The sequence below is a fragment of the Danio rerio genome, chromosome 23 (assembly GCF_052040795.2).
Source record: "Danio rerio strain M-AB ecotype USA chromosome 23, GRCz13ab, whole genome shotgun sequence".
Classification (NCBI taxonomy): Eukaryota; Metazoa; Chordata; class Actinopteri; order Cypriniformes; family Danionidae; genus Danio; species Danio rerio.
Genome location: NC_141043.1, coordinates 5,861,350 through 5,889,337, shown reverse-complemented (window position 1 = coordinate 5,889,337; position 27,988 = coordinate 5,861,350). Strand labels below are relative to the sequence as shown.

The window sequence follows — 27,988 nt, the reverse complement described above, 5'->3', positions numbered from 1 at the left end:
GTTTGTGCCCGTCAAGCAGGCGTTTTGCCCTCAAGGCGTTCAATGGGAAAAGGGGCTGTTGCGTCGTCCATATTTTTTACAGTCATTGGACAGGAATCAAAAGACAACTGAGCTAATCCCCATAGACAAGAAAAAAAAAAGTAGCGACTGCAGGTTAAAGTACTGGAGTAAAAGTACAGATACTGCACTAAAAATGTAATCAAAGGAAAGTAAAAGTACACATTTTTAAAACTACTTAGAAAATTACAATTTCTGAGAAAAACTACTCAGTCACAGTAATTTGAGTATTTGTAATTAGTTACTTTACACCACTGTTTACATCCATGCAAAAATTTTACTCCGCAAAAGGTTCTTAAAGTGAATAGAGTTCTTTGTCAGATTTTGAAAAGGTTTTTTACCCTTCACAAAAAAAGTTTCTATAGCATCACAATGAAAACCTCTTCCTGACAATGCTATTTTAGCAGTTCAATAGACAGTAGTAAACTTTGTGACTTATTCCATTGTATAATCATTTAAACCTCTTCGAGTTCTGTTAATCTTTCAAAGTGTCAAGGTGTGCTTGAATAAATGTGGACCAGAGAGGGGGCATCAGTGAGCAAACAAACTCACACACACACACACACACAGTAGGTTTTGAGGTAGTGCTGTTCCTTTAACATCTCAGCACAGCTCAGTTGAGCCACTTCCCTCACTGCCGCACCCAGAGCTCCTGTGCTGAAGTTTAACACACGTGTAAGCTCTGAACAAACTCTCTTCATTCCCACAACAGCTGTGATTGTCTCTTCATATCCACACACCTAGCAGGTAAGAAGCTCTTCACACTGTCTGATTTTGTCCTTTGCACTACTCATACGTAATGTCTCTGCAAACTTGAGTCTGAGGTTTCGTTTTCCTGGAATGCTTTACATTCCTTCCGCCTCATCAGAACTTAAGCTCAAAAATTCTGAACATTCAGAGAGAGGCTTTTGAACCTTCACTTATAAAAGTCGCGTTCCTCACTTTCACAGTTACAAACTTCTACTAACTTTGCTAATCTAGAATCAGGAATGTGGCTTGTCTAGTCTTGTTTTCTAGTAGAGTAACTGGACTCTAAAAATCATTTAGTCTGAGAATGAGTCAGTGGAATTTTGGTAACACTTAACAATAAGGTTTTGTTTGTTAATGGTCTGTTTTGTTAAGGGTAGTTTTCAACCTGAAAAAGCTATGAAAAGCGTACTTATTAAGGGTACACCAATAAAAATGGCTTTGATTTACACAGTCAAAACATGTTAACAATAAGTGATTACACTTTATTTTGATGGTCAATTTGAGTATTAGTAGACTGTCTGCTTAATATCTGTTGATGCTGCTGCTGAACAGACATTTAACTAATAAGAAATTTTGCAAGTACATGTCAACTTACACTAACCCTAACCCAACCCTAACAGTCATAAATTAATAAGAATTAGCTGGCATATAGATGCAATGTGATTTAAATTCAACGACCAGACCATGAAAATAAAGTGTGACCTTTCCTTACTATACACAGGGAATAATAGTATGTTATTTTAATTGGCAAAATTTTATCGATGACACATTTTGTTGACTTTATTATGGTTATTTTACATTTTTGTTTCCTCATCTACAACAGAGTTTGTTACACCTATTTTTGATAGTGTTTATTGATTTAGTTCAGAGTCATGTGTGTTACCATGATGGAGTTTAGAAGTTGTGTGAATGACAATATATAAGCATGTGTTTCTGTTTGTGGATAAGCTGTTTGTGATGAGCAATGGTTTATTATTGTATATGACTTTCTTGCTTATGGCTGTTGTTGTTTTTTGTCTGTGATCTGAAGGTACAATGTTTAGATTTTAGCACTCCAAAACAATGGTGTATTAAAACTATAAATGAACTAAATATGGTAGTTTACTGTAAACTGTAGGTTATTTTTTACAGTTTCTACCATATCCTCATGAGACCCCGCCCATTGACTTGTGTCCTCTGTAGTGAATTTTCTTTGAATTTATTGAGCTACTCTCTCAAGTCCTGTTGTACTGTTTTGAGGACATCCTGGCCTTACTAGTGATATGTTAGTTGATTGGCTGGGATACTAGGAAACACTTCTTGCACTGCATCCAAAATGGCCGACATACAAAAAAGCACATTTAATGGGAAGGAGAGAGGTATGTATAATTGAGCTTTTTGAATGTTTTTTTACTATTATTATTACATATATATTTGCTTATTAAAGTGTTAGGAACAATACATTTAGCTTTCAAAGCTGTTAACTTGTTTGTGTTTCAAAATATCATCCTTTTTTAAATGTCCACTTTAGTGGACACCAGGACCATCTTAATGTAATTAATGACTGCATGTTGTAGAGAGCAGAACTGAAGCAGAGAAGATTCTTTATAAGATAGTTGAGGGAGACTCTGATTTAGAGTCTGTCAATCAGACAATTAGAGAATTAGAGACAATTAGAGAATGACAATGAGTTTTAAATCGCTTTTATGTTAAGTTTGTTTTGGATTAACATCACTTTTTCTTTTTTTTCTTTTTTTTTGAGTTTGGCTCTTTTTTTAGACTAAACTGTTTCAGGAATTTCAATGCAAAAGGAATATATATATATATATATATATATATATATATATATATATATATATATATATATATATATATATATATATATATATTTTTTTTTTTTTTTAATTTATTATTATTTTTTTTTGTTACATTAATATTAGATTAATATCCCTTTACAGCCATATCCTGTACAGTTTTGTTGTCTAAGTGGTGGTTGTTTCGAACTAAAATGGTCCTGTGGTCCAATACAGTGGACATGCTGTAAAATTAAAAATAAAAACAAAATGTAAAAACTGAATTGTAGAATTTTTTTAACCCAAAGGATGTAGGAAATCACATAAAATAAAAAAAAAATAATTATTTGGGTCTAAGGAGGATATTTTAGTGGTATTTAAAGTTCTAGCAAGCAAAGCTGCATTATTTCCTGACAATTTTTCTATTGTTTTATTGTGGAGCTTCATTTTAAAGTGTCATTGTTACAGTCTTAGCGTATATTCAAGTACTAAGAAGTTTTATTTATTTACTTCTTAACGCCACCATAACCTTAATGCCTATATTCAAAGCAAGAACCAGTCTTGGCGAGACATACCAGACTTTCCAATACACAAGTCTTGACTATGCACAAGTCGAAGGAGGAACAATTTCGAGTCTTCAATTCACCTAATCTGTTTATCTTTGGGCTGTGGGAGTAATCCCACGCTGACACAGGGGGAACATGCAAACTCCAAACAGATTCTAGTGATTTTAATGAACTTTTATTTCCTGAAGGTTTATGGATTGTGTTGATTAGAGTTTTGCATGTAAATAAGCATTACATTTACATGTATTGAAGTTATTAATCATATTTAATGGGAGCATTTACTAATACATTAGTTATATTTATTAATATTATTTTGAATTTGAGTTAACAGAAACGATAAGCAGACTACTTTTTATGTATGTTATACTATAGCACTCATTATTAGATAGTGTTAGATAAAGCAACATCTATGCTAATGGATCTTTACTGTAATGACATTACAGCATTCATACAACGATTTATTGTTTTTCCCCTCTTCAAAATATACACTATGCATAAAAACATTATAAATATACATTGCACAATATAAATAAATAAAAAATGTATACAAATTTCAGCAAACAAACACCCTTAATGTGTTTATTCCTTTATTAAGATGTCCATGGTAATGTTTATATTCACCGTTTCATTTAGGGAAACTCCTGAGGTTAATAAATTATATCTCTGAACTTTAATATTAAATCAAAATATAATGCTGTGCTTTCCACCTCCAGTCGCAATGACTTCTGGGACTTCTAGAGTGAGTTTGGTGCTCAAGTCTGCATCGGTGCGTCCTCAATTTCAAGAAAACATCCGGGAACTTTCTCGCATCCTTCTGCTCTTGAGTATTGGAACTGAACTTTGGCAGCTGATGATGATGTTACACGAGAACACGAGGATGCAAGACCGCTGACGATTGCATATTGAGAAACAGCCAGAGCCATAGAGATCTCTCTGTGTTGCTCTGATGCGTGTAGCCTTTAAGTAGATAAACAGCACAGTGACAGACAAGAATAAAGCAGATCTCCCTTACTACAATAAGAAATTTCCCAACTGCTAATTGATATATCTGTTGTGGAGTTAAGTCAAGTCATTCTGGAATGATGAGTCACACACAATGTAATTATAATGTTCACGTATGTACACACATAATTAGATTTGCACTGTTTTGCATGGCAAATGTGACAGGAGACGCATTAATATACGCTGCTTCAAGGACATCTGTTATGTTAACATGCAAAATAAACCTGATTTAAGTCAACAAACTGAGATTGAAATATCTTTTATGATTGGACACTATGTGGTGAAGAATTACGTCTTTATCACAAACATGCACTGTTTTAAAAACGTTTTAAACTTGTAAAACTCATTCTCAGAGAGCTGAACAGATCTTTTAATCCTTTACAAACATCCTGTCTTGTGGATATGATTATACGTGTTACTATGGAGACATGTTAATACGCGGCTGTCAATCAATTTAGTGGGCGGGGAAACTGCACTCATGTGTTACGTTGTGGTGAGCCTCAAAATTGCAGGGATTTGGGTCCTATTTAACCTCGGGAAGTTTAAATAAAGAGACTTCTTGTGTATCTATCACTCCAGTATGACTGTGGACACACTATACCTACACACAGTTCTGTCCAAACAGCTTACAAAAGTTGATTTTCATCATAGGCGACCTTTAATGGATAACAAATATTTAAGGTAGTTATATTTTGTTCATCACAAAGAAAAAAAAAACTCTGCATGTGCACATACGGACCACTAGTATTGTTTTAGTTGTCAAGTATTTGCTCAGACTGAACACGTAATACACACATATGACATTAAATTGGCTGTTTCTCAATATGCGTTCTTTAGCGGTCTCGCGTCCTCGTGCTCTCGTGCAATGTCATCATCAGCTGCCTAAGTTCACTTCCAATACTTAAGACCGCAAGTACGGAGGACGCGTGAAACTTCCCGGATGTGTTCTTGATATCGAGGACGCACTGATGCAGACTTGAGCATCAGTCTCGCGCTAGAAGTCCCAGAAGTAATTGCGACTGGAGGTGGGAAGCGCAGCATTTTATCTAGATTTATTATTAAAGTTCAGAGATATCACTTATTTACCTCAGGAGTTTCCCTAAATGAAACGGTGAAAGTAAACATCACCATGAACATCTTAATAAGGGAATAAAAACATTAAGGGTGTCTGTTTGATGAAATCCGTATTAAAATTTGTTTTATTTATATTGTGCAGAGTATATTTATAATGTTTTTATGCAAAGTATATATTTTGAAGAGGGGGGAAACAATAAATCGTTGTACGAGTGCTGTAATGTTTAAATAATTTCCATTTAAAATGCGTGACGGTCACATGACCGTCAGGAAGAACGCAGCATCCCATTTCTCAAAGGATGCGTTCTCTGCCCTCGCGGTCTCCTGAGTTCGTTCTTCCGAGGACACCTAGCAAGACTGCCCTCCACAAGAACGCAAGTCCGTTCTCTGCGTTCTTGGAATTGAAAAACAGCCATTGTGTTTGTATTTTAAACACTGACAATAATGGTACTCTAGTGTTTTGAAACTCGCACTCTGACATGTTCCGAAAACCCCCAAAATTCTGTAGTCGTGAGATGAGCATCCAAAACCATCAAAAAGCTTTCCATGTTTACTTGGAAATTAACCTGTAAGATTGGTGGCTTTGTAGGAATCAGGAAAACAAAAACTTTGAGATATAATCTGGTGTGGTGTAGATTAAACTTAGTCTTAAACTTTCTCAGTTGTACCATAATACTGTCAAACTTCTGGCTATGAGCCTATCTATCAAACTCTTTGTGATCTTCTGTTGTAACAACAGAGAAGCATGTTTGCAACAGGAGGGAAGTGGCCAATGGTTTGGTGAATGTTTAATAGGCGTGTGTACAACACAGGACCTTATCTGTATGTGTGGCTGTGTGCCGACTCATGTCATTTCCTCACATCCTTGACAAACCCGCATGTCTGGAGACAGGGGCCAGAGTGGGTGTTTAGACTGGAGACATCTGAACTATGCAGGAATGTCTCGATTATAACCAACAAGCCCTTTTTTGGACAAAATCAATGAGACATTTCCCTGCAATTACAGCACATGAGAGGAACATGAGCCATTGTCAAAACTATAAAGGATGACATTTGTTTTGTTTTGTATTTGTTTAGTAAAAGTCAAGACCCACATACAGTAAATGAGACTATTTGATTTATTTGGTGTTGTAATCAGTAGCAGCACCAAGGGTGATGGGGATGACTTGTCCATTTCTAGCATTTCAATATTGAACTTTTAATTTGAACTCCTGTTCTCTAATCTAGGCCTAATATGCTGGTGAGCAGCTACTCTGAAAGAATAAGATTACAAATTAAAGATGATTTGGAATTAGTTTCATGAATTGTTTGGACTTCTGAAGTGGATTTTATACTCTTTAAAGTGTGAAGTTAATATATATATTCAAATTGTATGTATGTAATCTGCTTGTAGACTTGCATACCATTAGAAGAATTGCCATAACACAAGAACTGGATAAATTATATAGTTACCAGGTTTGGGTCAGGGGTTAACCTAGGTGGAAATTGAGGTCAGGGGTTAACCTAGGTGGAATTTGTGTGACATATGTAGAAATAAGGGAAAAACAGATGACAGAGGTGGAATTTGGAGTCAAGGGTTAAACTAGGGGGGTCTTGTGTGATATATGTAGAAATAAGGGAAAAACAGATGACAGAGGTGGAATTTGGAGTCAAGGGTTAAACTAGGAGGGATCTTGTGTGATATATGTAGAAATAAGGGAAAAACAGATGACAGAGGTGGAATTTGGAGTCAAGGGTTAAACTAGGAGGGATCTTGTGTGACATAGGTACAACAAAGGAAAAAACAGAGTATTTAAGGAGGGCAGAAGATGAGTGAGACAGAATTTTTCAGACAGAGATGCTACTGGGGATCTCCTGAAAGTTCTCCTTTGTTGCCGACAATAACGTATATTCTTCTGATATTCATAACCTCCAGACTGAGTTTGATTCAGTAAGAGAAAAACCAAAAACCACTACACTTCTAAGGCCCCATGTACACTAGTGCGTTTTAGTTTTAAAACGATGTTTTAGAATGAAAACGATCCGCGTCCACACTAGCGTTTTACCCAGCGATTCTGAACAGCTCTCCGTCCACACCAAAACGCTGAAAATGCACATCACGTGACCACACACACACACACACACTCTCGGGCATGATAGATGTTGCTTTAACAAGCATGTAGGAGTCCATAAAATAGATGGATGGAGGAGCTGGACAGATGCAGAGGAGCCTTACAGATGTCAAAGGATGGTGAGGCATAACAAGGAAAGATGTATGGAAGACATGATGGAGGAGTATTACAAAGACAGATGGATGGAGGACCCTGGCAAAAACAGAGGAATGGAGGAGCCTTACAAAGACAGATGGATGAAGGAGTCTGACAGATGCAGAAGGATGAAGAAACTGGCATGGAGGAGTCTGAAAAAGATAGGAGCCTAACAAAGACAGGTGGATGGAGGAGCCTTACGGATGCCAAAGGATGGAGAGGCCTTACAAGGAAAGAGGTATGGAGGAGCCTGATAGAGATGGAGGGGTGCAAGAGCCTGACAGATGCAAAAGGATGGAGAAGTCTGAAAAGCTATAACAAGAAACATGGATGGAGGAGCCTGACAAAGACAGAGGGATGGAGGAGCCTGGTAAAGCCAGAGAGATTGAGGGGTCTTACAAAAACAGATGGGTGGAGGAGATGGACAGATGTAGAAGGATGAAGGAGTATTAAAAAAAAACAGACAAATGGAGTACCATGACAGATGCAGATGGATGGATGAGCCTTACAAGGAAAGAGGTATGGAGGAGCCTAACAAAGATAGAGGGATGCAAGAGACAGACAGATGCACAATGATGGAGTAGTATTACAAAGACCGATGGATGGAGGAGCCTGGTAAAAACAGAGGGATGGAGGATTCTGACAGAGACAGACAGATATAGAAGTCTGAGAGATGCAGGGGGTGGAGGAGCCTTACAAATGTTAAAGGATGGAGGAGCCTTACAAAGAAAGAGGGATGGAAGACCCTGAAAGATACAGAAAGATGGAGGACCCTGACAACAACAGGAGGATAAAAGAGCCTTACAAAGACAGAGGGTTGGAGGAATATAGAGCAGTTCTAAGATCCTAAGTCCTGAGATTTGTGAGACCGGAAGGAACATGGTATATATAATTACGTTTTCATTGGGGGAGACACCATGGCTCAGTGGTTAGCTCTATCACCTCACAGCTAAAAGGTCACTGGTTTGAGTCCTGGCTGGGTCAGTTGGCAATTCTACGTGGAGTTTGCATGTTCTCCCTGTGTTAATGTGGGTTTCTTCTGTGAGCTTCGGTTTCCCCCACAGGAAATGCGGCTAAATAAATTGGCCATTGTGTATGTGTGTGCATGTGAGAGTGTATGGGTGCTCCACAGTACTGAGTTGCAGCTGGAAGAGCATCCGCTGTGTAAAACATGCTGGATAATTTGGCTGTTCATTCCGCTGTGGCGACCCCTGAAGGGACTAAGCTGAAGGAAAATGAATGAAAGCTTTCATTGAAGGTTCTGACTTTATCATTCTCAGAATGTATCAGACCAGTGGTTCTTAAACTGTGGTACACTGGCTTACTTCTAGTGGTACGCGGAGGAATCACTAATTAACAAAAGAAAAAATAAATACAATTTTGATTATTTGATGCGTATGATAACACCAATGTGATCAGTATTCGTTGTTTCTAAAGACTACGATCGTAGCGTTGTGCTTAGAATGTTTACTTGCAAGGCGTCATCAGCTGCTAAAAATCAATTTAATTGGCACAAAACTAGAGAAAGAGGTGCATGGTGCTTGCAGAGCAGATACTGTACGTGCTAGAGCAGTAGTCCACAACCCTTGGGCCACAGACCGGCACCGGTCTATACATCAACTGGTACCGACCGAACAAAAAAATCATTAATTATTTCAGTTTTATTTTTAATCTGAGTCTGAATAATCATTTATTTTTTAAATGTTTTACTTTGAAAATGAGCGTATTCTCTTGTTACATCTTGGTCACTTGAGTGCCAAAATTTAACCCACAGGCTAGCAAAATTAGTAAGAACTGCAGCACGAATCGCTTGCGTATTCCAGGCGTCCCCAGTTGAAAACATCTTAACTTTTCAGAACTGATGAACGACAGATCAGCTTCATATTTTGTATGGAGTATAATTTCATTGAATGAATATGACTTTGCTTCGTTTTCGAACTGTGCAGTGCTGTACCTGCTTAATTTGACCAACTACGCTACTTTATTTCAATACTGGTCATAAGGGGGTACTTGGAGAGACAACTTTTTCTGAGGAGGTACTTGGTGAAAAAAGTTTGAGAACCACTGTATTAGACCTCATCTAACTTTTTTCCAGACGAATGGAGATCAGTAATGATGTTAAGTGTAGTGACCAGGAACATATTTTTAAAAGGAAATACATAAACTTGACAAGCTTGCCAAGTTCATGCTGTACTCTGGAATCACAACAAGTATGCACTTTTATATCCCAACCACCCTGTTTCACATTGCAGGCATGCATTTTTTACTAATCTGAATGCCTTTTTTTGGTGTTGTGTTTTGCTTGTGGTGTGTCATCACTTCTGTGTAAAGTTCTATTTTGTTCTACGCTGAAGTCTAATTGCAGTATAATTACACATCTGGCATTTGCAAAACCTCATGACCTATTTTGTTTCAGTTCTATTCAATATTATCTTCTCCACACTCTTGTCCTATACATTTATTGTACATTCATCTTTACCGAAACAATTTCTAAATATAACTTGATGTTGTTGTTTATTTATTTTGGGAATCATAAAGAGTCCCCTCCACACCCCAAAAAAGTTGGTGATTTCATGACCTCTTTGGCCTACTCTGCTCTGCTTTTCAGGATGCCTCTTGGGGGTGGAAACAAATGTGGCTGCTGCCAGAAAACAGTGTATTTTGCAGAGGAAGTGCAATGTGAAGGGCGGAGCTTCCACAGATCCTGCTTCCTGTGCAGTAAGTCCTGCTTGTTTTCCTGTGTCCAGTGCTATGACGTTGACCATATAAGTTCACAGTGTCAATAATTGCTCAGTATATCTAACAAAGTTTTCCAATGGCTGAAAATCTCTTGTCAACACTTAATTTAACGATTAAGATATGAATTAAGTATATTTATCAATCTAAATAATATTAATAGCATTTTGCATACAAGTTAGAACTATGTTTTGGTTTCAATCATAACATCACAATGTATTATTATTTTTCCTACACTTAAAATGTAGGTCATAATTTTTGTGAGGAGCTATGTCTAATTCTGGGTTCTTGTATGATGAATAGTATGTGAATCAGGCAGGTGGCAAGGCTTGTTTTAAGTTCAAGACGACAGTGTGAAATTTGTTCTCTGGCGCCCTCTTTTGATTGTCTATATACCTCAGTTTGTAACATCTACTATTACCCTGTATAGGGCCCTCCAACCACTCTACATTCCAGACAGGCTACTTGCAGAAAGAGAGGGAGAGAGAGAAAACATCTAAGCCCCAAAAACTTTGAAGACCAAAACACAGGACCCTGCCTCATAAGCCTTTATGATTACAAAACTTCTTTAGTAAAACCTATTGGTCTTTAGCAAATTAAATTAGAGAGTGAAAGAGAGGGGGTCATGCATGGACATCTAACAATCAAATTATTTGCCTTAATCTACATAAGGCAACAATATGATTAAGGTGTTTACATGAGTTTAATGTTTCTTTCATGTTCCTGTTTTACGTGTTATAGTGTAAGCATAAACATCTTTTCCCGCTCATAATAAAATTGTGTTCTTTTGCTTGAAGACATTCTCATTTGTTTGTCATCAAATGGCTGACAACTGCCTTGGGTGTGTCCTATTACACAATATAGTGAAAAGTACTACAAAATGGTAATAGTTTGATTAACCCTTAAAGATCTAGAAGTATTTTGTGGGCACCTAATGGGCCTAAATAATATTTTTTTAAAGCAGTTTTATTGTTATTTTAGCAGTCAGCCTCAAGTGTCATATATTATTTTAAACAGGAGAACCTGAAGCTTCAATCTTTGTCATTTAAAGGTTCAGTCTAAAATATTTTTTGGTCCAAAAACATATGAATAGACAGAAAATATTCCAGAATTTTAAGAAAACGTTTTTTTAAAAAGTGGCATTTTCTAGTTATTACAAACAAAACCTCATGAGGTTTGTTTTTGTTTTTTTCTATAGAAATACACACTATGATGTTTTATACTTCCAAAATAAATTTTGTCTACATCCACCATTCCCTGAGCAAATTATAGCAATTTATTTCAATGCTATTCTAAGGCTTTTTCAGTGGGAAAAAAAAAACTAGTGCATTTATTTACTGACAATGTATTAGCCCAAAAGTTCTGGGAATTAACTAAACAGAAAGATTGTTACAAAATGACAGAACACTGAATCAAGTTTGACGTTTTCCAAATAACATGTTTTCAGTTACCATAAACGACACCACTTATAATGAACAAATAATAAATAAGAAAATAAGAAATAATGCGTCCAAGTCCAAATAAACATGGTGGAAATCCTCACTAAAAAATTAGATAGAAATATTTACTATACTATAAAAAGTTATATAACTAAACTAGATTCAATGTGGACTATCCTTAGGTTTTATGTGCCAGCATATGGTATTGACCCTGCCGCTTCTTAACTTTTGCGTTGCAGACAAACAACCGCACCGTCATTTGCGTCCTTTGAAAACAGCAAGGCCAGCACTTCGTCTTTGCTGTGTCACTGTTTTGTCTTGTTTTTGTGCTGTTGGCATGCAAAGGTACTTAGTATTGAGAATTATTTATAAGAACTTTTTTTTTTTTTGCGTTTTATTTAGCCGTGTGTAAAGTTGTTAAAGAGTTGGTAAAGAGTTGTTCTCATAGCTGATTGCTGATCCACAAAGCAAAACCTATGCTTATTGGTTGAGAGAGAGCGAGTTTGAACCAATCTGGGCATGGAGGAGGGAAAATGCATCAATGGATCATGCTATCACTAGCATTTTAGCCGCGGGCGACTGTTTCGTTCTTTAAGGAAGTGTTTACATGTCTGTATTGCACTTCAATAATGTGAATAAAATAGCCATACTCCACATATCTTAATTTGATTTCTGTTTAGTTTGATTATGACTTTAGTCAGATTAAGCTACTTGCCATTTACATGGTAGACTCTTAATCAGAGTATGTCTTAATCATATTATTATTGATGTAAACATTCTCACTAGTGAACGATAAAATTGTGACCAGGTTAAAAGAATGTTGTTAGTAATCTCTTAACAAGGTCACATATTAATATCTGCGTAGATTAGATGGCAGGGCTAGTGGGTTCCTCTATGCCAGCATAGGCCAGAACTGTACATCAATTGTCTGAGGATGACAGAACAAGAAACAGCCACCAAGGGCTTGTCAATACACAAGAGCAAAGAAGGTTATCATGTCTGGTCCAAGCCAACATGAGGTCTAGGTGTGGCACAAACCAAACAAAACTTTACTGAAGAAACTGAAAAAATAGACATAGATTTTCTGAATTATAGCAGGGTGGTCAAACTTAATTCCTGAGGGGCCGCAACCCTGCTGAGTACAGTTCCAGCTCTGCTTTAACACTCCTATCTGTAGGTATCAAACAAGCCCAAAGCACTCAAATAGTTTGATCAGGTGTGTTTAAGTAGGGTTGGAACTAAACTGTGTGGAGCTGTGGCCCTCCAGGCACTGAGTTTGACACCTGTAAATTAGAGCATCTACAGCCGGGGTGGGCAACCCTGTTCCTGGAGAGCCACCTTCCTGCAGATTTCAGTTGCAACCCATATCACACCTAAACCAATTTATTAGGACCTGAACACCATGTGATAATTACAGGCAGGTATGTTTGATATGAGTTGCAATTGAAATCTGCAGGAAGGTGGCTCTCCAGAACCAGGGTTAGCCACCCCTGATCTACTGTATGACATGGATGAGCAAACCCGACCTGAAGAGCCGGTGTCCTGCAATGTTTAGCTCCAACACTTATCAAACATACCTGAACATGCTAATCAGTATGCTATAGGCACGTGGATTTGATTAGGGTTGGAGCTAAACTCTGCAGGACATTGGCCTTCGAGGACCAAGTTTGACCATCTCTGGTCTATGATGGCCCATTAAAAGCACCTATGATGAACACCCAAAGGTCTGAACTGAGCCTTGGAATAGTGAAGTAAGGTCACCATGGTCTGAAGTGTCCTGGTTCTTTTAAAATCATGTGAAGTGTTTTAAATTTGTGCCATTTACCTGAGGAGATGTTTGCACCAGGATGATGAAAAGTTGGTGGAGGAGTGTGAGGTACAGGGCATTGTTCTGCTGGGAAGCCCTGGATCTGGCAATGTCATACAGATGTAAATTCAACACATGGCGCCTCTACCTAAATGCTGTTGCAGATAAAGAAAAACTATTCCTAAGGGTGGCCTCATTCAGAAAGATAATCCACCTGCCATACCTCACATATTACTCAGGAATGGCTTTGAAGGACACAATGAAGAGTTTAAGGTGTTTCCTTGGCCTCCAGATTTCTCAGATCTCAATCCACTTGAGCAGCTGTAGTATATGCTGGACCAACAATTGATCCACTAACATTTTGGCGCCAGATTCCACAGGGTATCTTCAGGACTCTTGCCTTGGAGTCCATGTCTCGGCCAGTTGAGGGACTTTTGAGAGCAAATGGTGAACCAAATGCATATCGGTCATTATAGTTTAGATGATCTTACAGGGTTACCGTTAAAGCTATGTATTAAGTTAAACAGCTATGTATTCATTATCACATTCACTTATCTTTCTCATTTTAGTGGTTTGTAGGAAGAATCTTGACAGTACCACGGTGGCCGTCCATGAGAATGAGATCTACTGCAAGGCCTGTTATGGCAAAAAATATGGACCCAAAGGCTACGGCTACGGCGCTGGTGCAGGAACTCTGAGCATGGACAAAGGAGAGTCACTGGGCATTAAAGTTGTGGAGTAAGAATACACTTTCTTTACATTTTGATACTGAATACCATATAAAATTGTATTATTTTAGCGTAATCCTTTGACTGTTAGAATCATTTACATTTTGTAGCTTGAACTGGCCAATTACAGTATACGGAAAAAGGATCGTCTGACTTGCATATGTTGCATATATAACCCCGCTAGTCCTACGCCACCCAACTCCCTCCGAGCTGGTATCAAACCGGCAACCTTCCACATGGGAGATGGTTGCTCTACCAAGGAGGCTAAAGACCATGGCCTCTAGCGTCTGTCGCTAGAGCACCTTTAGAGGTCAGAGGAGTGAGGTTTGCCTGCACAACACTCACTAGCTGGCCTCAGTTACACTCGACCCCCTAAACCTCACTCTCATCCGGGTCACGGCACCAATGTAACCCCGCCAGTCCTACGCCACCCAACCTGCTCTGAGCTGGTATCGAACCGGCTACCTTCCGCATGGAAGCCGGTTGCTCTAACAAGGAGGCTAAAGACCATTGCCTCTAGCATCTGTCGCTAGAGCACCTTTAGAAGTCAGAGAAGTGAGGTTTACCAGCACGGCACTCACTAGCTGGCCTCCGTCACACATAAGCAGTTTTCAGTTTTCAAAATTTCAAAATATAGAAGTTTTATAAATCTTTCATGATGTTCTGTTTCCATAAAATGTAATCATTTGGCAGATGCTAAAAATTTCTAATTTTCAGTCAAGTAACTTAATTTTCACTCAAATTTACACATTTACAAAGAAGATTAAGTAATTGTTTATGTTAGTGTGTACGTTGTGAAGAGATTTTAATGGTCACACTGTTTATATCTCTGCATTGCAGGCCTCAAAATCACCAACCAACCAATAACCCCAACACATCCAAGTTTGCTCAGAAGTTTGGCGGCTCTGATGTTTGTCCGCGGTGTAGCAAGGCTGTATATGCGGCTGAAAAGGTCATAGGGGCAGGAAACGTAAGTCAAAAGCAGAACTGAGATGAGAAATTGTGGTGTGCTAAAATTAGGACATGACTTGCTGTTCTGTAAAATCTAGACTGGTCTTCATTGAGTGACGGTTGTGTTTGCCCCTTTGCAGGCATGGCACAGGGGTTGTTTCCGATGTGCAATGTGCGGAAAAGGTCTGGAATCTACAACTTTAGCTGACAAGGATGGAGAAATATACTGCAAAGGTAGAGTTTTCAGTCTAATCCAGTTTTTTTTTTTTTTTTTTTTTTTTTTTTTTTTTTTTTGTATGTGCCCAGCAGGCAGACAACATCATAAGATGTTAATATTAGGTTAGATTTAAATCATGACGTCAGGTGACCAAAACATAATGTCTAGAAAGCATCTATGGACAACGTTGTTTTGACGTCCAATAACAATGTCAAATTAAGTTGATATTTGGTTGATTTTAGGTTGGAAAATGACCAAAATCTAACGTCTGATAGATGTAATATTGGTAACGTCCACACAAAGTCAGGGTGTAACATGATTAGACATTGATATTTGGTTGATTTTAGGTTGGAAAATGACCAAAATCTAACGTCTGATAGATGTAATATTGGTAACGTCCACACAACGTCAAGGTGTAACATGATTAGACATTGATATTTGGTTGATTTTAGGTGGGAAAATGACCAAAATCTAACGTCTGATAGATGTAATATTGGTAACGTCCACACAACGTCAAGGTGTAACATGATTAGACATTGATATTTGGTTGATTTTAGGATGGACGTTGGACATTGACATCAGCCTGACGTTGGGTTCTGAGTTCAATGTGATTTTAATTTCCCAACAAAATCCAACGTCTCCATGATGCTGGGGTACACCTATATGATGTAATGTTGACGTCCTTTGCTTGCAGAAGGGAAACTTCTGCCACTTTTCCAAATGATCAACTAGAAATCAAGTTATTATTTGTTGCTCTTACAGCTGAGATCGATGACACGGCTTTTGTCAGGTAGTGTATACTTGGAAAAAAGCCAGATGAGGTTTGTTATACCTGCCATTTTGAATGTCACACGATTTTAGCTCTGATTTTCTCAGACAATGCCTAAAATCAAAGTCAAATAAGCACTAGTTCACACAGAGACAGTCACGCAGTGTGAATTATCAAAGACAGGATCTTAGAGAATTACCAATGTGAAATGTTTGGCATGCTTAAGATCTGGACCTCTGAGTGAAACATGCTAAGTGAACTCAGCATCAGAGAAGGCCTATTTATGAGTTACTAACACACTGGCTATTATGACAAAACCCTAGCAAGCGCCTACAATCATAGTATTAAATCTGTCAGTCAAAATCACTCACGTTTTATTTATGAATTCCAAAATATTTACCATGTTAACTCCCTTATTTTGTGCTCCACACAGGTTGCTATGCCAAAAACTTTGGACCCAAGGGCTTTGGATACGGTCAAGGCGCTGGTGCCTTGTCACACACTCAATAGATAAGCATGACACAACTTACCCCACATTCCCAAATCGCACGATCTGTTGGAGCATCCGAACACTTCCTGCTCATGTACAAGTGCGTGTGCATGTCTTCATGCTGGAGAAGGAAACCAGAGTCCAGATGCTTCTGTCTAAGATGACACATTCCACAAGACATCACGTCACAGTCTTAAACATCTTATTAACTCTCGAAATGTTTGGAGGAACGTCAACACAAGATGAGATTAACATTTAACCTGCTCACCTAAGATGATCACTCAAGCTTGCACGGATTTAGTGGAATCTGAGCTCTGATGTCAGATCTGCATACCAGTTTACTAGTTCACCGCATGCTTGTTTGAGCTTTAATCACTTTAAAGAATGTTTGCTTCAACACGGTTTTCAAAGCATGAAATATTCGTAAGATCTTCCAGATGCACTAAATCTATTCATAATGCGTCGCACAAATGCATTCAGCATGTATTTTAATGCAAGTAAAATTACAAGTATGCACAATTTTGGTGTGTTTTTTATCATTTGTGACTGTTAACGCCTGTTTCACACCGCAAGCGTCAGCGGCGCGTGAGCAGAGCGTGAGCAGCGCGTATGTCGAGCAGTAGCAGCACGCAGGCGTTTGCCTTTCACACCAGCTGCGTCTGCAGCGCGCAGCTCTTCGGCAGCTGCTGCAGAGATCAACCTATCTCTGTCTATTCTATCTAGTTAGCCATGTCTCTCTATATACAAATACACTTTTTAAACTTTTCATCTGCACCAAGGCCCCTCCAATGCTGTTTCTTTAACCTGCAAATGTTTATTTTTACAAATTTAATAGATCAAATAGTGCTGTATGCTTCTCAAGCTAACTTATATGAGAAGTGTCTACAGTCAGAAGACAATCGCCTGTGATATTGTGTCAATTGTTTTTTGATTATCAGGTTGCTGTAGACCTAGTTATAATCATATTTATACTATATAGTTATAATGATATTTATACATGATCAAACTAGTGTTACTTTCTCCGCTTCAGTGATGTCCAGCGGCAGAATAACAGCTCGTTAATTCAGCTCGTGCAGATGATGAGACGGACAAAAGTAACCAATGCATGCCATTCTTTTACTTATTTTCATGTTGTCAGATTCACAGTGCAAACAGCTCCCGGTAGGAATAATTCGAGTGAACATAAAACAAAGCCGATTAAAACTTTCTTCCTCTGCTCAGCTGCACAGAACACAGCGAGCTCACATAATCCAGCATGCGTGTCGAACTACACTACCCACAATACACTTCGCTATGGACTACAAATCCCGTAAATATTCCATTTCCCCTCTCCTACAACACTAGTGTGCAACTTAAGCAAAACTGATAGTAAAATAGTTTTACATTTGGTTTTGTAGTTCGGGCCTAAATAAATGTTTGTTGCCGTTTTTAATCGTTTTAAGTTCATTTGAATGACTATATATAAACCATTTGACATTATTAACGCATTTATTGGGTAAAACTGCTACTTTTTACTGTCATTCAATGTGTTTTGGTCATTATCAATGCACTGTCACTTTAATTGAGCGTGAGCAGCGCGTCAAAAATAGACCCAGCGCCGAAACTATCGCTGCACTGCTGCTTCGGCGACGCTCACGCCTCGCTCTGACGCGCTGCTGCTGCGTGCGGTATGAAAGCTCTAATCTGTTAATATGGACGCCGAAAACACACGCGCTGCTCACGCTCTGCTCACGCGCCGCTGACGCTTGCGGTGTGAAACAGGCGTTAAACTGAGTAGTTGTTGCATTGCCAACTTCAGTGTATGTTTCTAGCATATGGTATCTCTTGTTAACAGTGGTGGAAAGAGTACTGAAAAATCATACTCAAGTAAAAGTACCATTACTTGCCTAAAAATGTAGTTTAAGTAGAGTAAAGGTGTTTGTTGTAAATTTTACTCAAAGAATGAATAAAAAGTAGAGCTTTCAAAAGTACTCAAGAGTAGTGAGTAGTGAGTATTACGCTGCGAAAAGCTGATGCGTTTACATGTAATTTGTGCATGTGTGTGTAAACGTAACATTCTGTAGTGCATTTAGTTTATTGCTCAGCAGGCACACAACGTCATAAGACATTAACATTAGGTTAGATTTAGATTGTTGACTTTATTCTGTGTTGGAAAGTGACCAAAATCTAACGTTGAGCCAACATCTTAAACCAACAGATATGGCAACCCAAATCCAACGTGTGAAAGACGTCATATTGGTAACTTCACCACAACGTCAAGCTGTAACATCATTATACGTTGATATTTGGTTAATTTTAGGTTGGACGTTGGCCTGATCTTGAGTTCTGATGTCAACATGATTTTCATTTCCAAACAAAATGCAACGTCCCCACGACACTCATAGATATATACACTAGATATCGCATTGGGACCCTGAGCATGCGTCAATAGCGCCGCCACATTGGTACAGTGCTCCCAGGACAAATGTCATTCAACCGCACTAGTCAAGACAGTGTTATTACGTGAAGATGCGGGACTTTAGCGCTGTCTACGGGTGTAGTAACGAGCAAACAAAGAAAACAAAGCACAAAGGCAGAACATTTCATAGGTAATATTAAGTTTTTTTTTCTGTTTTTGTATGTTCTGAACTTTTGTGCTAATCAGGTAACGTTATTGATGATAACAGTCACTTACTGCATTCACCATACGGCAAAGCAGCTCCAACTCGCACTAAACACTCGGCTTATGCTAGTTTTGTTGAATAAAATCAGCAAACAATGCAAAAGAAATATGACAACGAGATGCTGCGCTGCCAGAAACTGGTATTATTGTCGCCTAACGTTAGTGAAAGAGTCGTTCGGGGGATTCATTCACAAACGAATCGCTCCCTCCGTCAGTATGAGAAGTGAAAGCAGGAGAGGAGCTGTGTTTCAGGACATGGATTAGATTAAATTTAACAGGGAGGGTGAATAGTACATTTCTGTACACACAAACACAAGCTTTTTGTCAGGAATGCCCGTGCGGTCACTGATCCATCAATGTAGAAAAGTGATGTAAAATTATAATTTTCGTAATTAGAAAAAAAATTGCATACTAACATCCAGGAAAACTCCCGATCATAGATATATGTGTATATGTGTATATCTCTGGCTTTGCATGGCCACAGTCCTCCACTGTACCTTGGTCCCGCATTAATTTCAAAGGAGCGCTACCCTGTAGCAAGATGGCGGTGCTATTGACGCATTCCGTCCAATAGACAACAATAGGCCAGGCGACATCTAGTGTATATATCTATGCACGACACTCAGATACAACGTCACTTTACCGCCATATTGAAGCCTGCTGGGTGTTTCGCTCATCATTCAGTAAACATCTGTCATCTTCTCATCAGTGACCTGCATCTAAACAGTCTCTGGGTCAATGCGTGTAAAATTTTGGACATCTTCTTGTACACTTTTAATGCTTCCAAACAGTTTGCTTTAATTATGAATCGGCCATGTCTTGAGGTTGTTCATTATGATGCCATTTACTTTATATGTGCAATTTGATTGGACAGGACTTAAAGGGTTGATTTTTCTAATCCCTATAGGCAGGAACAAATAAAGTAGTGACTGCAGGTTGAAGGAAAGTAGTGGAGTAAAAGTATCAATACTGCACTAAAAATGTACGCAAGGAAGAGTAAAAGTACGCATTTATAAAACTACTTATAAAAGTACAATTTCTGAGAAAAACTACTCAATTACAGGAATCTGAGTATTTGTAATTAGTTGCTTTACACCACTACTTGCTAATTATTCTTGTTGCACCTACAGTCCACACACATCCTGTTCTGTTCTTTTTGTAGCAGGGTGTGTTTTTTTAGATTAGCCATTTTAGCATTTCACTTTCACCTAAAGCAACTAATATTGCATCGTAGGTGCTCATATTATCAGTACGTGCTGGGCTTTGCAATTTGAGCTACAGAGGGGTTGTTATTAATAAAACTTTCAAGATCAAACGCATATGGTTGTGTTTCAGTTTATAAAATCACTCTGTGATACAGATGACATTCATTTTTTTTTTTTTAGAAACATTGCTTTGTACATTTGTGTTTAAACACATCTTGTGATCATGCTGAAAAATCCAGATTAAACCAGCCTAGGCTGGTTGGCTGGTTTTAGCTGGTCGACCAGGCTGGTTTTAGAGGGGTTTTGGCCATTTCCAGGCTGGTTTCCAGCCATTTCCAGCCTAGTCTTAGCTGGTCAGGCTGGAAAATGACCAGCTAAATCCAGCTAAAACCAGCTTGACCTGCCTGGTTTAAGCTGGACATAGCTGGTTTTGGCTGGGCTCCCAGCCTGGCTAGGCTGGTCAAGCTGGTTTTAGCTGGTCATCTTCCAGCCTGACCAGCTAAGACCATCCAGCTGCAACCCATCTCTGGGAAACATCCCTACACACTCATTCACTACGGACAATTTAGCCTTCCCAATTCACCTGTACCGCATGTCTTTGGACTATCAGGGAAACCAAGGCAGGGCCGAGGCTCGAACCAGCAATCTTCTTGCTGTGAGGCGACAGCATTACCTACTGCGCCACTGCATCGCCCTGCTTTCAAAAATGTAAAATATAAACTTATTTATATCAACTGCTCAAAAACATATTAAGGGAACACTTAATCCACGAAATGTAACAAGATATAAGTATTCCCTTTATATTTTAGCAGAATATAGTTCTCAATACATGAAGCTGGTGAGTCAAGGAAAGCCTTTAACCAAGTCTGAATGAAGTGGTAAAGTTAAATATATTACATATATAATAATGTCCCCCATTGCACACACACACACACACACACACACACACATATTTTGATTATCTGCCTGCATTGAACCGAACAAACATTCATTTATCATTTAAAAATAATAATAATCCTTATTGTATTATCTGTCCAATAATCTTTATTGTCAGTTTGACATTTCATCTGTATTTGCTGAATGTGAATGGTCATTTGTAAGGTGAGAAGAGCGTAGGCCACATTCCATTTACATAATTTCAATGACATGTTTATAATCTAAACATTTTACAATGTCAGAAATGTTCAGTGAGTTATGAATTGTCTTCTTGAGTTTCACTGTGACCGAAAGAACAATTTAGCACACACAGGCAGGTCACTTCCTTCTAGAAAGTCCCTAATTATTCTTTAAAGACTTGTACACTTTTAATTAGTCAACAACACTAGGTTTTACTGAATACAGAAGGTCTTCCCTGATTATTGACGCATTTACCGACAAAACACCTTATGATTAATGGTGAAAAAAAGCACACACTCAGATGTCCCTGTATGACACATTTAAATTGCTATGCTTATCATTAATTGTCTTTACATTACGTTCGTGATGTTATATATATTGCATTACTTTAGCTGCTGTTTATCTGAATGTTCCTGCATGTTCATATTATAGCTCATGTTGCAGTAAGTTACGAATTCTTGCAAGATTGCATTTAAATATAGCATCCATGCACAGAAATTAAAACAATAACAAAAACACTTAACTATAACCGCTCATCAGAGTGATTAACACTGATGATGATTTTTCATCAGGTGAGCAATGTGTAAAAAAATACTATTATCCCAGTAAACAGTGCAAACTCGTTAAATTAATCATTGAATCCCACTTCTGAACACCTGCTTGGATAAACTTTTCACCTGATGCAGGAAAGTGAAATGAATGACTGCGATATGATCAAGCTGTCAGACATTACAAACAAAATGCACTCTGTTGTGTGGGAGTAACGTTCATGTTACAAGCTGTCTACAAGTAATAGCTGTTGATCTGAAGGAAGGAAATGAGCTCCTGCCAAATCTAGCATTAACGCGCACCACCTACACACATTCCTCCAGCGAAAGACAAAAGACAGGCAAATATTTACAAATGATCCTGTCAATAATGCAGCTTTCATTCATAACGTTGAAATATTACTGAAGTCTATGTGCATTCATGATAAACTAGATATATTTTGGCGTTATCTGGTGATCATGTCAGACTAACAGCACAGAGGATCTACATGGGTTTTAATTTATGTTAAGGCTCTTCAGAAACAACTCGCAGACCCTTCGACTTGAGTTTAAACTGTTTAGAAGAGGTAAAGGTTGCTCTCTAGTGGATAGAATGCAAAATGAGGTCTTGGAATTTAATTCAGCTATGAAAACAATTTCTCTTGAACAGCTGCAACTTTCAAAGATGTTTATCTCATGTTCATAAGTGTAGATAGATGATAAAGTTGCTTATTGATGTTCTGAAGAGTCTGAGACAAATATAAAAACCATTCCACTATCAGTCAAATTTTGAATTATCAAGACTTTTGATCATAATGGATTTATTTGGTAAGTCATTGATCATGGTGGTAGATGAAAAAGCAAGAAAAAATAAACATAATATAATCTACTAATAAGTAGGCCCACCCGGATTCTTTCAGGGTTTTAGTTATGATCCTACCAAAATAATTCAGCAGAAATCTGCAGACTTTTACCAAAATTCTCAGCAGAAATAGCAAAAAACGACCGCAGATTCCATCTGGCCCTACTAATAAGATGTACTTACTATTATTGTTGGGGGTGTTTTCATCCACGCTGGGGTGATTTTGAGTCTTAATATGGCTATAACTTTTTCTGAGTTTCAGCCAGCAGAATGATTTTTGGTGACATCTTATTTTGACACATTTTGTGAAAATGGTTTTACTTTTTTAAAGAACTCAAGGATAGACTCTGGGCTAATTTCCAACCCTTTTGTTATGTTTGGGATGAAAACATCCACTAAATTAACCTGCTGTAAAAGGCATTATATATATATATATATATATATATATATATATATATATATATATATATATATATATATATATATATATATATATATATATATATATATATATATATATAGTTTTGATTTTTTTATGAAACATTTTAGGGACAAAATTATTAACCTCTTTAAGCTATATTTTTTCTCGATTGTCTACAGAACAAACCACTGTTATACAATAACTTGCCTAATTCCCCTAACCTGCCTAGTTAACTTAATTAACCTAGTTAAGCCTTTAAATGTCACTTTAAGCTGTATAGAAGTGTCTTACAAAAATATCTAGTAAAATATTATTTACTGTCATCATAGTAAAGATAAAATAAATCAGTTATTAGAAATGTGTTATTAAAATTATTATGATCAGAAATGTGTTGAAAAAATCTTCTCTCCGTTAAACAGAAATTAGGAGAAAAATAAACAAGCGGTCTAATAAAGGGTAGCAAATTTGAACAGGGAACAAGGATCAAAGATCCTGTCTAACAGTAAAGACGATTAAGATTACAAATTTACCCGACCTTATAGGAGAAGATTATGATGGTGTATAAAGAATTATTGGGGTGTTTAAAAAATGTGCAATGAATATTAATATGGAACTTTGGACACTGAAAATTATGCCCTGCTTTGCTCTTTATTAGTGTGTTTATTGATTTATTTTCAAATTTGTAAATGTGTAATATGTTTTACAAGATACATTTTTAGTCTTTTTTTCTTAGAAATGATGCTCTTAATTGTATATTTTTGTAATTTCTTGAAGTAAAGAAACATTGGGATGATTATATTTTAAACTATTTTTTTTGCATTATGAATTGATTGTTAGTTTGTTCACATAACTGCTGAAAAATCCAGCTTAAACCAGCCTAGGTTGGCTGGTTTTAGAAGGGTTTTTGGCCATTTCCAGGCTGGTTTCCAGCCTGGTCTTAGCTGTTCAGGCTGGAAAATGACAAGCTCCTCTAAACTCCTTTAAAGTCAGCCTGGTCGACCAGCCTAGGCTGGTTTAAGCTGTTTTTTTTTTCAGAAGGGATAGGCTAGTATTAAAACTGATTTTGATCAAAAGTCCTTGAAAATCATGTGTTTTAAAATATATTAATTTTGATTGTCATAATACAAGAAAGAAAGAAAAAATAACACGTGATTCTAAATTACAGAAGTTCATGGGTATCCAGTGTTTTACAAAGGGAATTACAACAACAACCAACGTTGACTACCTGGTGAGAGTTACACGGTAAGAGTTAAACGAAAGGCCCTTCACCCAGACGTCGTCTGATGTATGTGAGGACATGAATGTATTTACAAGCTAATGTTTATCAGACAGCAGAAGCAGCAGCAGCATTCCAGAGCGCAGTTAAATAGGACTAATCCTCATGACGTCACGGCGGGGTGGGAGAGAGAGAGAGAGAGAGAGAGAGAGAGAGAGAGAGAGAGAGAGAGAGAGAGAGAGAGAGAGAGAGAGAGAGAGAGAGAGATTCAGAAACACGAGAAGAGTCGCTTTTAGGAGCAAGTACCAACATGCCCAGATTACGGGACTTCCAAGTACACTGTAACAATATATAAAAGTCGGAAATTGATCATTGGCCACAGAGGAGGGTGGCGGCAAAACAGCGATGATGCCTTACAAACATCTTACGGGAATTAATTTCACTACAAACGTTTAGAAACGAGCGGAATGGAGTAAATGAAGGCGTTTTATACATATGGTGCGCGTTCGCGTGCAATAGCCTATTTATTGGTTAACGCAAGGCGAAAACCGTGAACGCTTCGTCGACTCGAATTTAAGAGGTTTTGTTTTACAGCAACCTTTATACAGAATGAACCAGTGTAAAGTAATGAATGACGGGTATCTGGAGAAGAGGAGTAATGGACTTCTCCAGCTGTGGAAGAAGAAGCGCTGCGTTCTGTCAGATGAAGGACTCCGACTGTACGGCTGTAAAGGCGACAGCGGTAAAGAGATGCGCTTCGAGCAGATGACCACTCTGGATTGTGTGGAGTATAAACGGGGTCTGGTGTACTTCACCATCGTGATGAACGATGGTAAAGAGGTCGACTTCAGGTGCCAGCAGGAGGGGACGGCGTGGAACGCAGAGATCGCGCTTGCGCTCGTGCGCTTCAAGAACCGTGTCGCCGTTCAGACCGGCAGGAACAGGCATTTGTCACATCTGGGAAGCTGCGGGGAAGGTGACGTCGAACTTTGAGGGTAAGACTAATCATTGTGATGCAGATCAATGAATTGTGGTGGTTTGGGTGTTCTAGCATTAGGAGTCATTCACGCGCACTCGGGAACCAATTATCCAGAATAACATCTGCTTCTCATTTGCTGGATTGAGCTCAATGAAAGACCGCTCTGTCCGGTCTAACACAAGTTTGCCTTCACGGCTATTTTTAAATCACGACTAAATATTTCCTCATGGATTTGAATTACTAAAGGTTTTTCATGGAATAGCTACCCAAGTCAAAAAAAAAAAAAAAAAAAAAAAAACACAGATACCATACACACAATCTCTCAATATTACCTCAACATCTCAACAGCAACCATTCCTGTATGAATTTAAACAAAATAACGTTTGTCATTTGTGCAATGTACTGTATATTTACAAAATCTTACTGAAAGCTAATTGATTGATAGACTGATTGAACACAACTTGCTTAGATATATGAGTTATATATATATATATATATATATATATATATATATATATATATATATATATATATATATATATATATATATATATATATATATATATATGTGGATATTTTACCGTTTTTTTTAATATTCAAATATATTTCAGTTAAATGTATATAAATTTCATAACAATAAACTTCTAAAAATGTTACTTTTATCCATGTTTATCCATGTGCTGCAAAGCATTCAATATCTAATTTGAGGGTGTCTTTTTTTGGGAAAGCGATTGACCGGTCAAAAATAGTTTATATTTTATTATACCATAAAAGCACTTACAAATACAAAATAATAAAAAAAATATATAAAAAACCATGATCAAGTAGCAATAATAGCACATTTATATTTAAATAAAAAGGGTAATTTGACCTCAACAGATCCGAAATTCTCTTAATTTACTCAGGAGATGTCAATTCAATTACCAGCAAGTGGTTAAAAACTTAAGTACTGTTTTTTCATTGTTGAACACAAAAGGAAATTTATATTTTTTTTAAATCTCAAAATTCAATAACCCTTGGCATCCAAAGTAGGAGGGTTAGTGGCTTCTGATTTCCATTGCCTGTTCCAGCATTTCCAAACATCTGTGTTTAACAGAAGAAAGAAACTCATACTGAACACAGTTACATTATAAAGCACTATAAACATTAAACATTTAACAGAGTTTCAGAACCACACCATGCATACATACCCTGCTGGATTATCATTATATGATTCAATTACTATGCTCCTTTACAGTAGTTTTCCATTCTGTAAAGGTTTTGTATACATTTTGAATGAAAGGGTCAAGTTTGCTGAAAAGTGATGTTACTGGATTCACCTGTAATTCTTTCCACATATCTTAAATCATTAAACAGCACACTAATGCAGCATGACTGTTGTATCCCCCAGATTTCTCAGCCCAGACGCCGGACCGGATCCAAAATACAGAGAGTGTGGATGACAAATTGAAGGCCCAAAGTTGAGGAAACCTTTAAAACTCATATATTACTTTTTTGTGCTTCCACCATTTTTCAAAGTGACACCTTTGGCGCGCACAGACACAGTGGATGGATCTGTTGGTGTTACGCCACGGATATTTTTCATACACAGTGGAGTTTTTCATGCACTTTTATTGCACACGTCAAAACAGAAAGGATAACTCTTCTCCATAACTCAATGCTGATTCCACTCCTCACTTTGCCAGAGTGGAACTTGGCTTTGACTTGACACTTTTTAAGGCATGTTTACCTCATGCAAAATGGAGGACTCACACACAGTATTATGAGCGTGATGCTGCTTTAGGGGACATTAAGTTTAAATGAAGTATGACTCACAGCTGCACTGTTTAACATTTCATAAGTGTTTGAACACAGAATCTGGATTCATTCGCTTGTAAAGCTTATTAAACCACCCAGACAGAAGACCAGACCAGACCGCTGTTGCCTGGAATGTATCTCCACAGGATGGAAATCTTGATGGATGTGCTTTTATTTTGTTTTCCATTGGGCAAGGCTGTTATTCCTGCCATTTCTTTTCTAACCACAGTGGTTGCCAGAGTAAAAAATAAGTATAATGATGGTCTGTGTGATGGTTAAAAAAGATTATACAGGAAATGCATTTGGAGTGTGCACTCATTATGTCATTATATTGTCCGAATAAAAAAGAACAATTTTGTGGCTTTGTATGAAATGTACAGCAAGTGTGATTTTCTCTTAATTAGTTTGTCAAGGCCTAAGGCAACAGCGGGATGTTTAATGCTAATTAGCAGCAGTGATGTAGTTGGGTTTGCAGCTCTCAGCCTCAAGTGTCGAAGCGGCACATGCCCGGACAATGGCCTCAGTGACTAATAATGTCCCGCCTTGCCTGCTTTCCCCTTTCAGAGTCACTGTGAGGCCATCAAAGTTGTCAAACAGGG

General features: G+C 37.8%; 2 protein-coding genes across 3 annotated transcripts; both read left to right on the top strand.

The window, feature by feature from the left end:
* The first annotated feature begins 672 nt into the window (after positions 1–672).
* csrp1a (cysteine and glycine-rich protein 1a) lies at positions 673–18,574 on the top strand. 2 transcript variants are annotated; one of them, XM_087305342.1, is made up of 6 exons: positions 673–804; positions 10,076–12,952; positions 13,099–14,187; positions 15,018–15,147; positions 15,269–15,362; positions 16,548–17,123. In XM_087305342.1, exons 3-6 carry the CDS (start codon positions 13,979–13,981, stop codon positions 16,622–16,624), a joined length of 510 nt encoding a protein of 169 aa, XP_087161468.1. In that variant the 5' UTR covers positions 673–804; positions 10,076–12,952; positions 13,099–13,978; the 3' UTR covers positions 16,625–17,123.
* A 6,427-nt stretch (positions 18,575–25,001) lies between these two features.
* Positions 25,002–27,762, top strand: phlda3 (pleckstrin homology-like domain, family A, member 3). The gene is given in 2 exon segments (NM_001002455.1): positions 25,002–25,608; positions 26,983–27,762. A coding segment is annotated over 1 exon segment (384 nt). The 5' UTR covers positions 25,002–25,222; the 3' UTR covers positions 25,607–25,608; positions 26,983–27,762.
* Positions 27,763–27,988: the final 226 nt, after the last annotated feature.

Bases quoted from the DNA above. Each gene is read 5' to 3' on its own strand.
- csrp1a (XM_087305342.1), top strand. From the start codon at position 13,979: ATGTATTCATTATCACATTCACTTATCTTTCTCATTTTAGTGGTTTGT. The intron at 14,188-15,017 runs GTAAGAATACAC...TCTGCATTGCAG, and splicing joins CTGGGCATTAAAGTTGTGGA to GCCTCAAAATCACCAACCAA. The intron at 15,363-16,547 runs GTAGAGTTTTCA...TGCTCCACACAG, and splicing joins TGGAGAAATATACTGCAAAG to GTTGCTATGCCAAAAACTTT.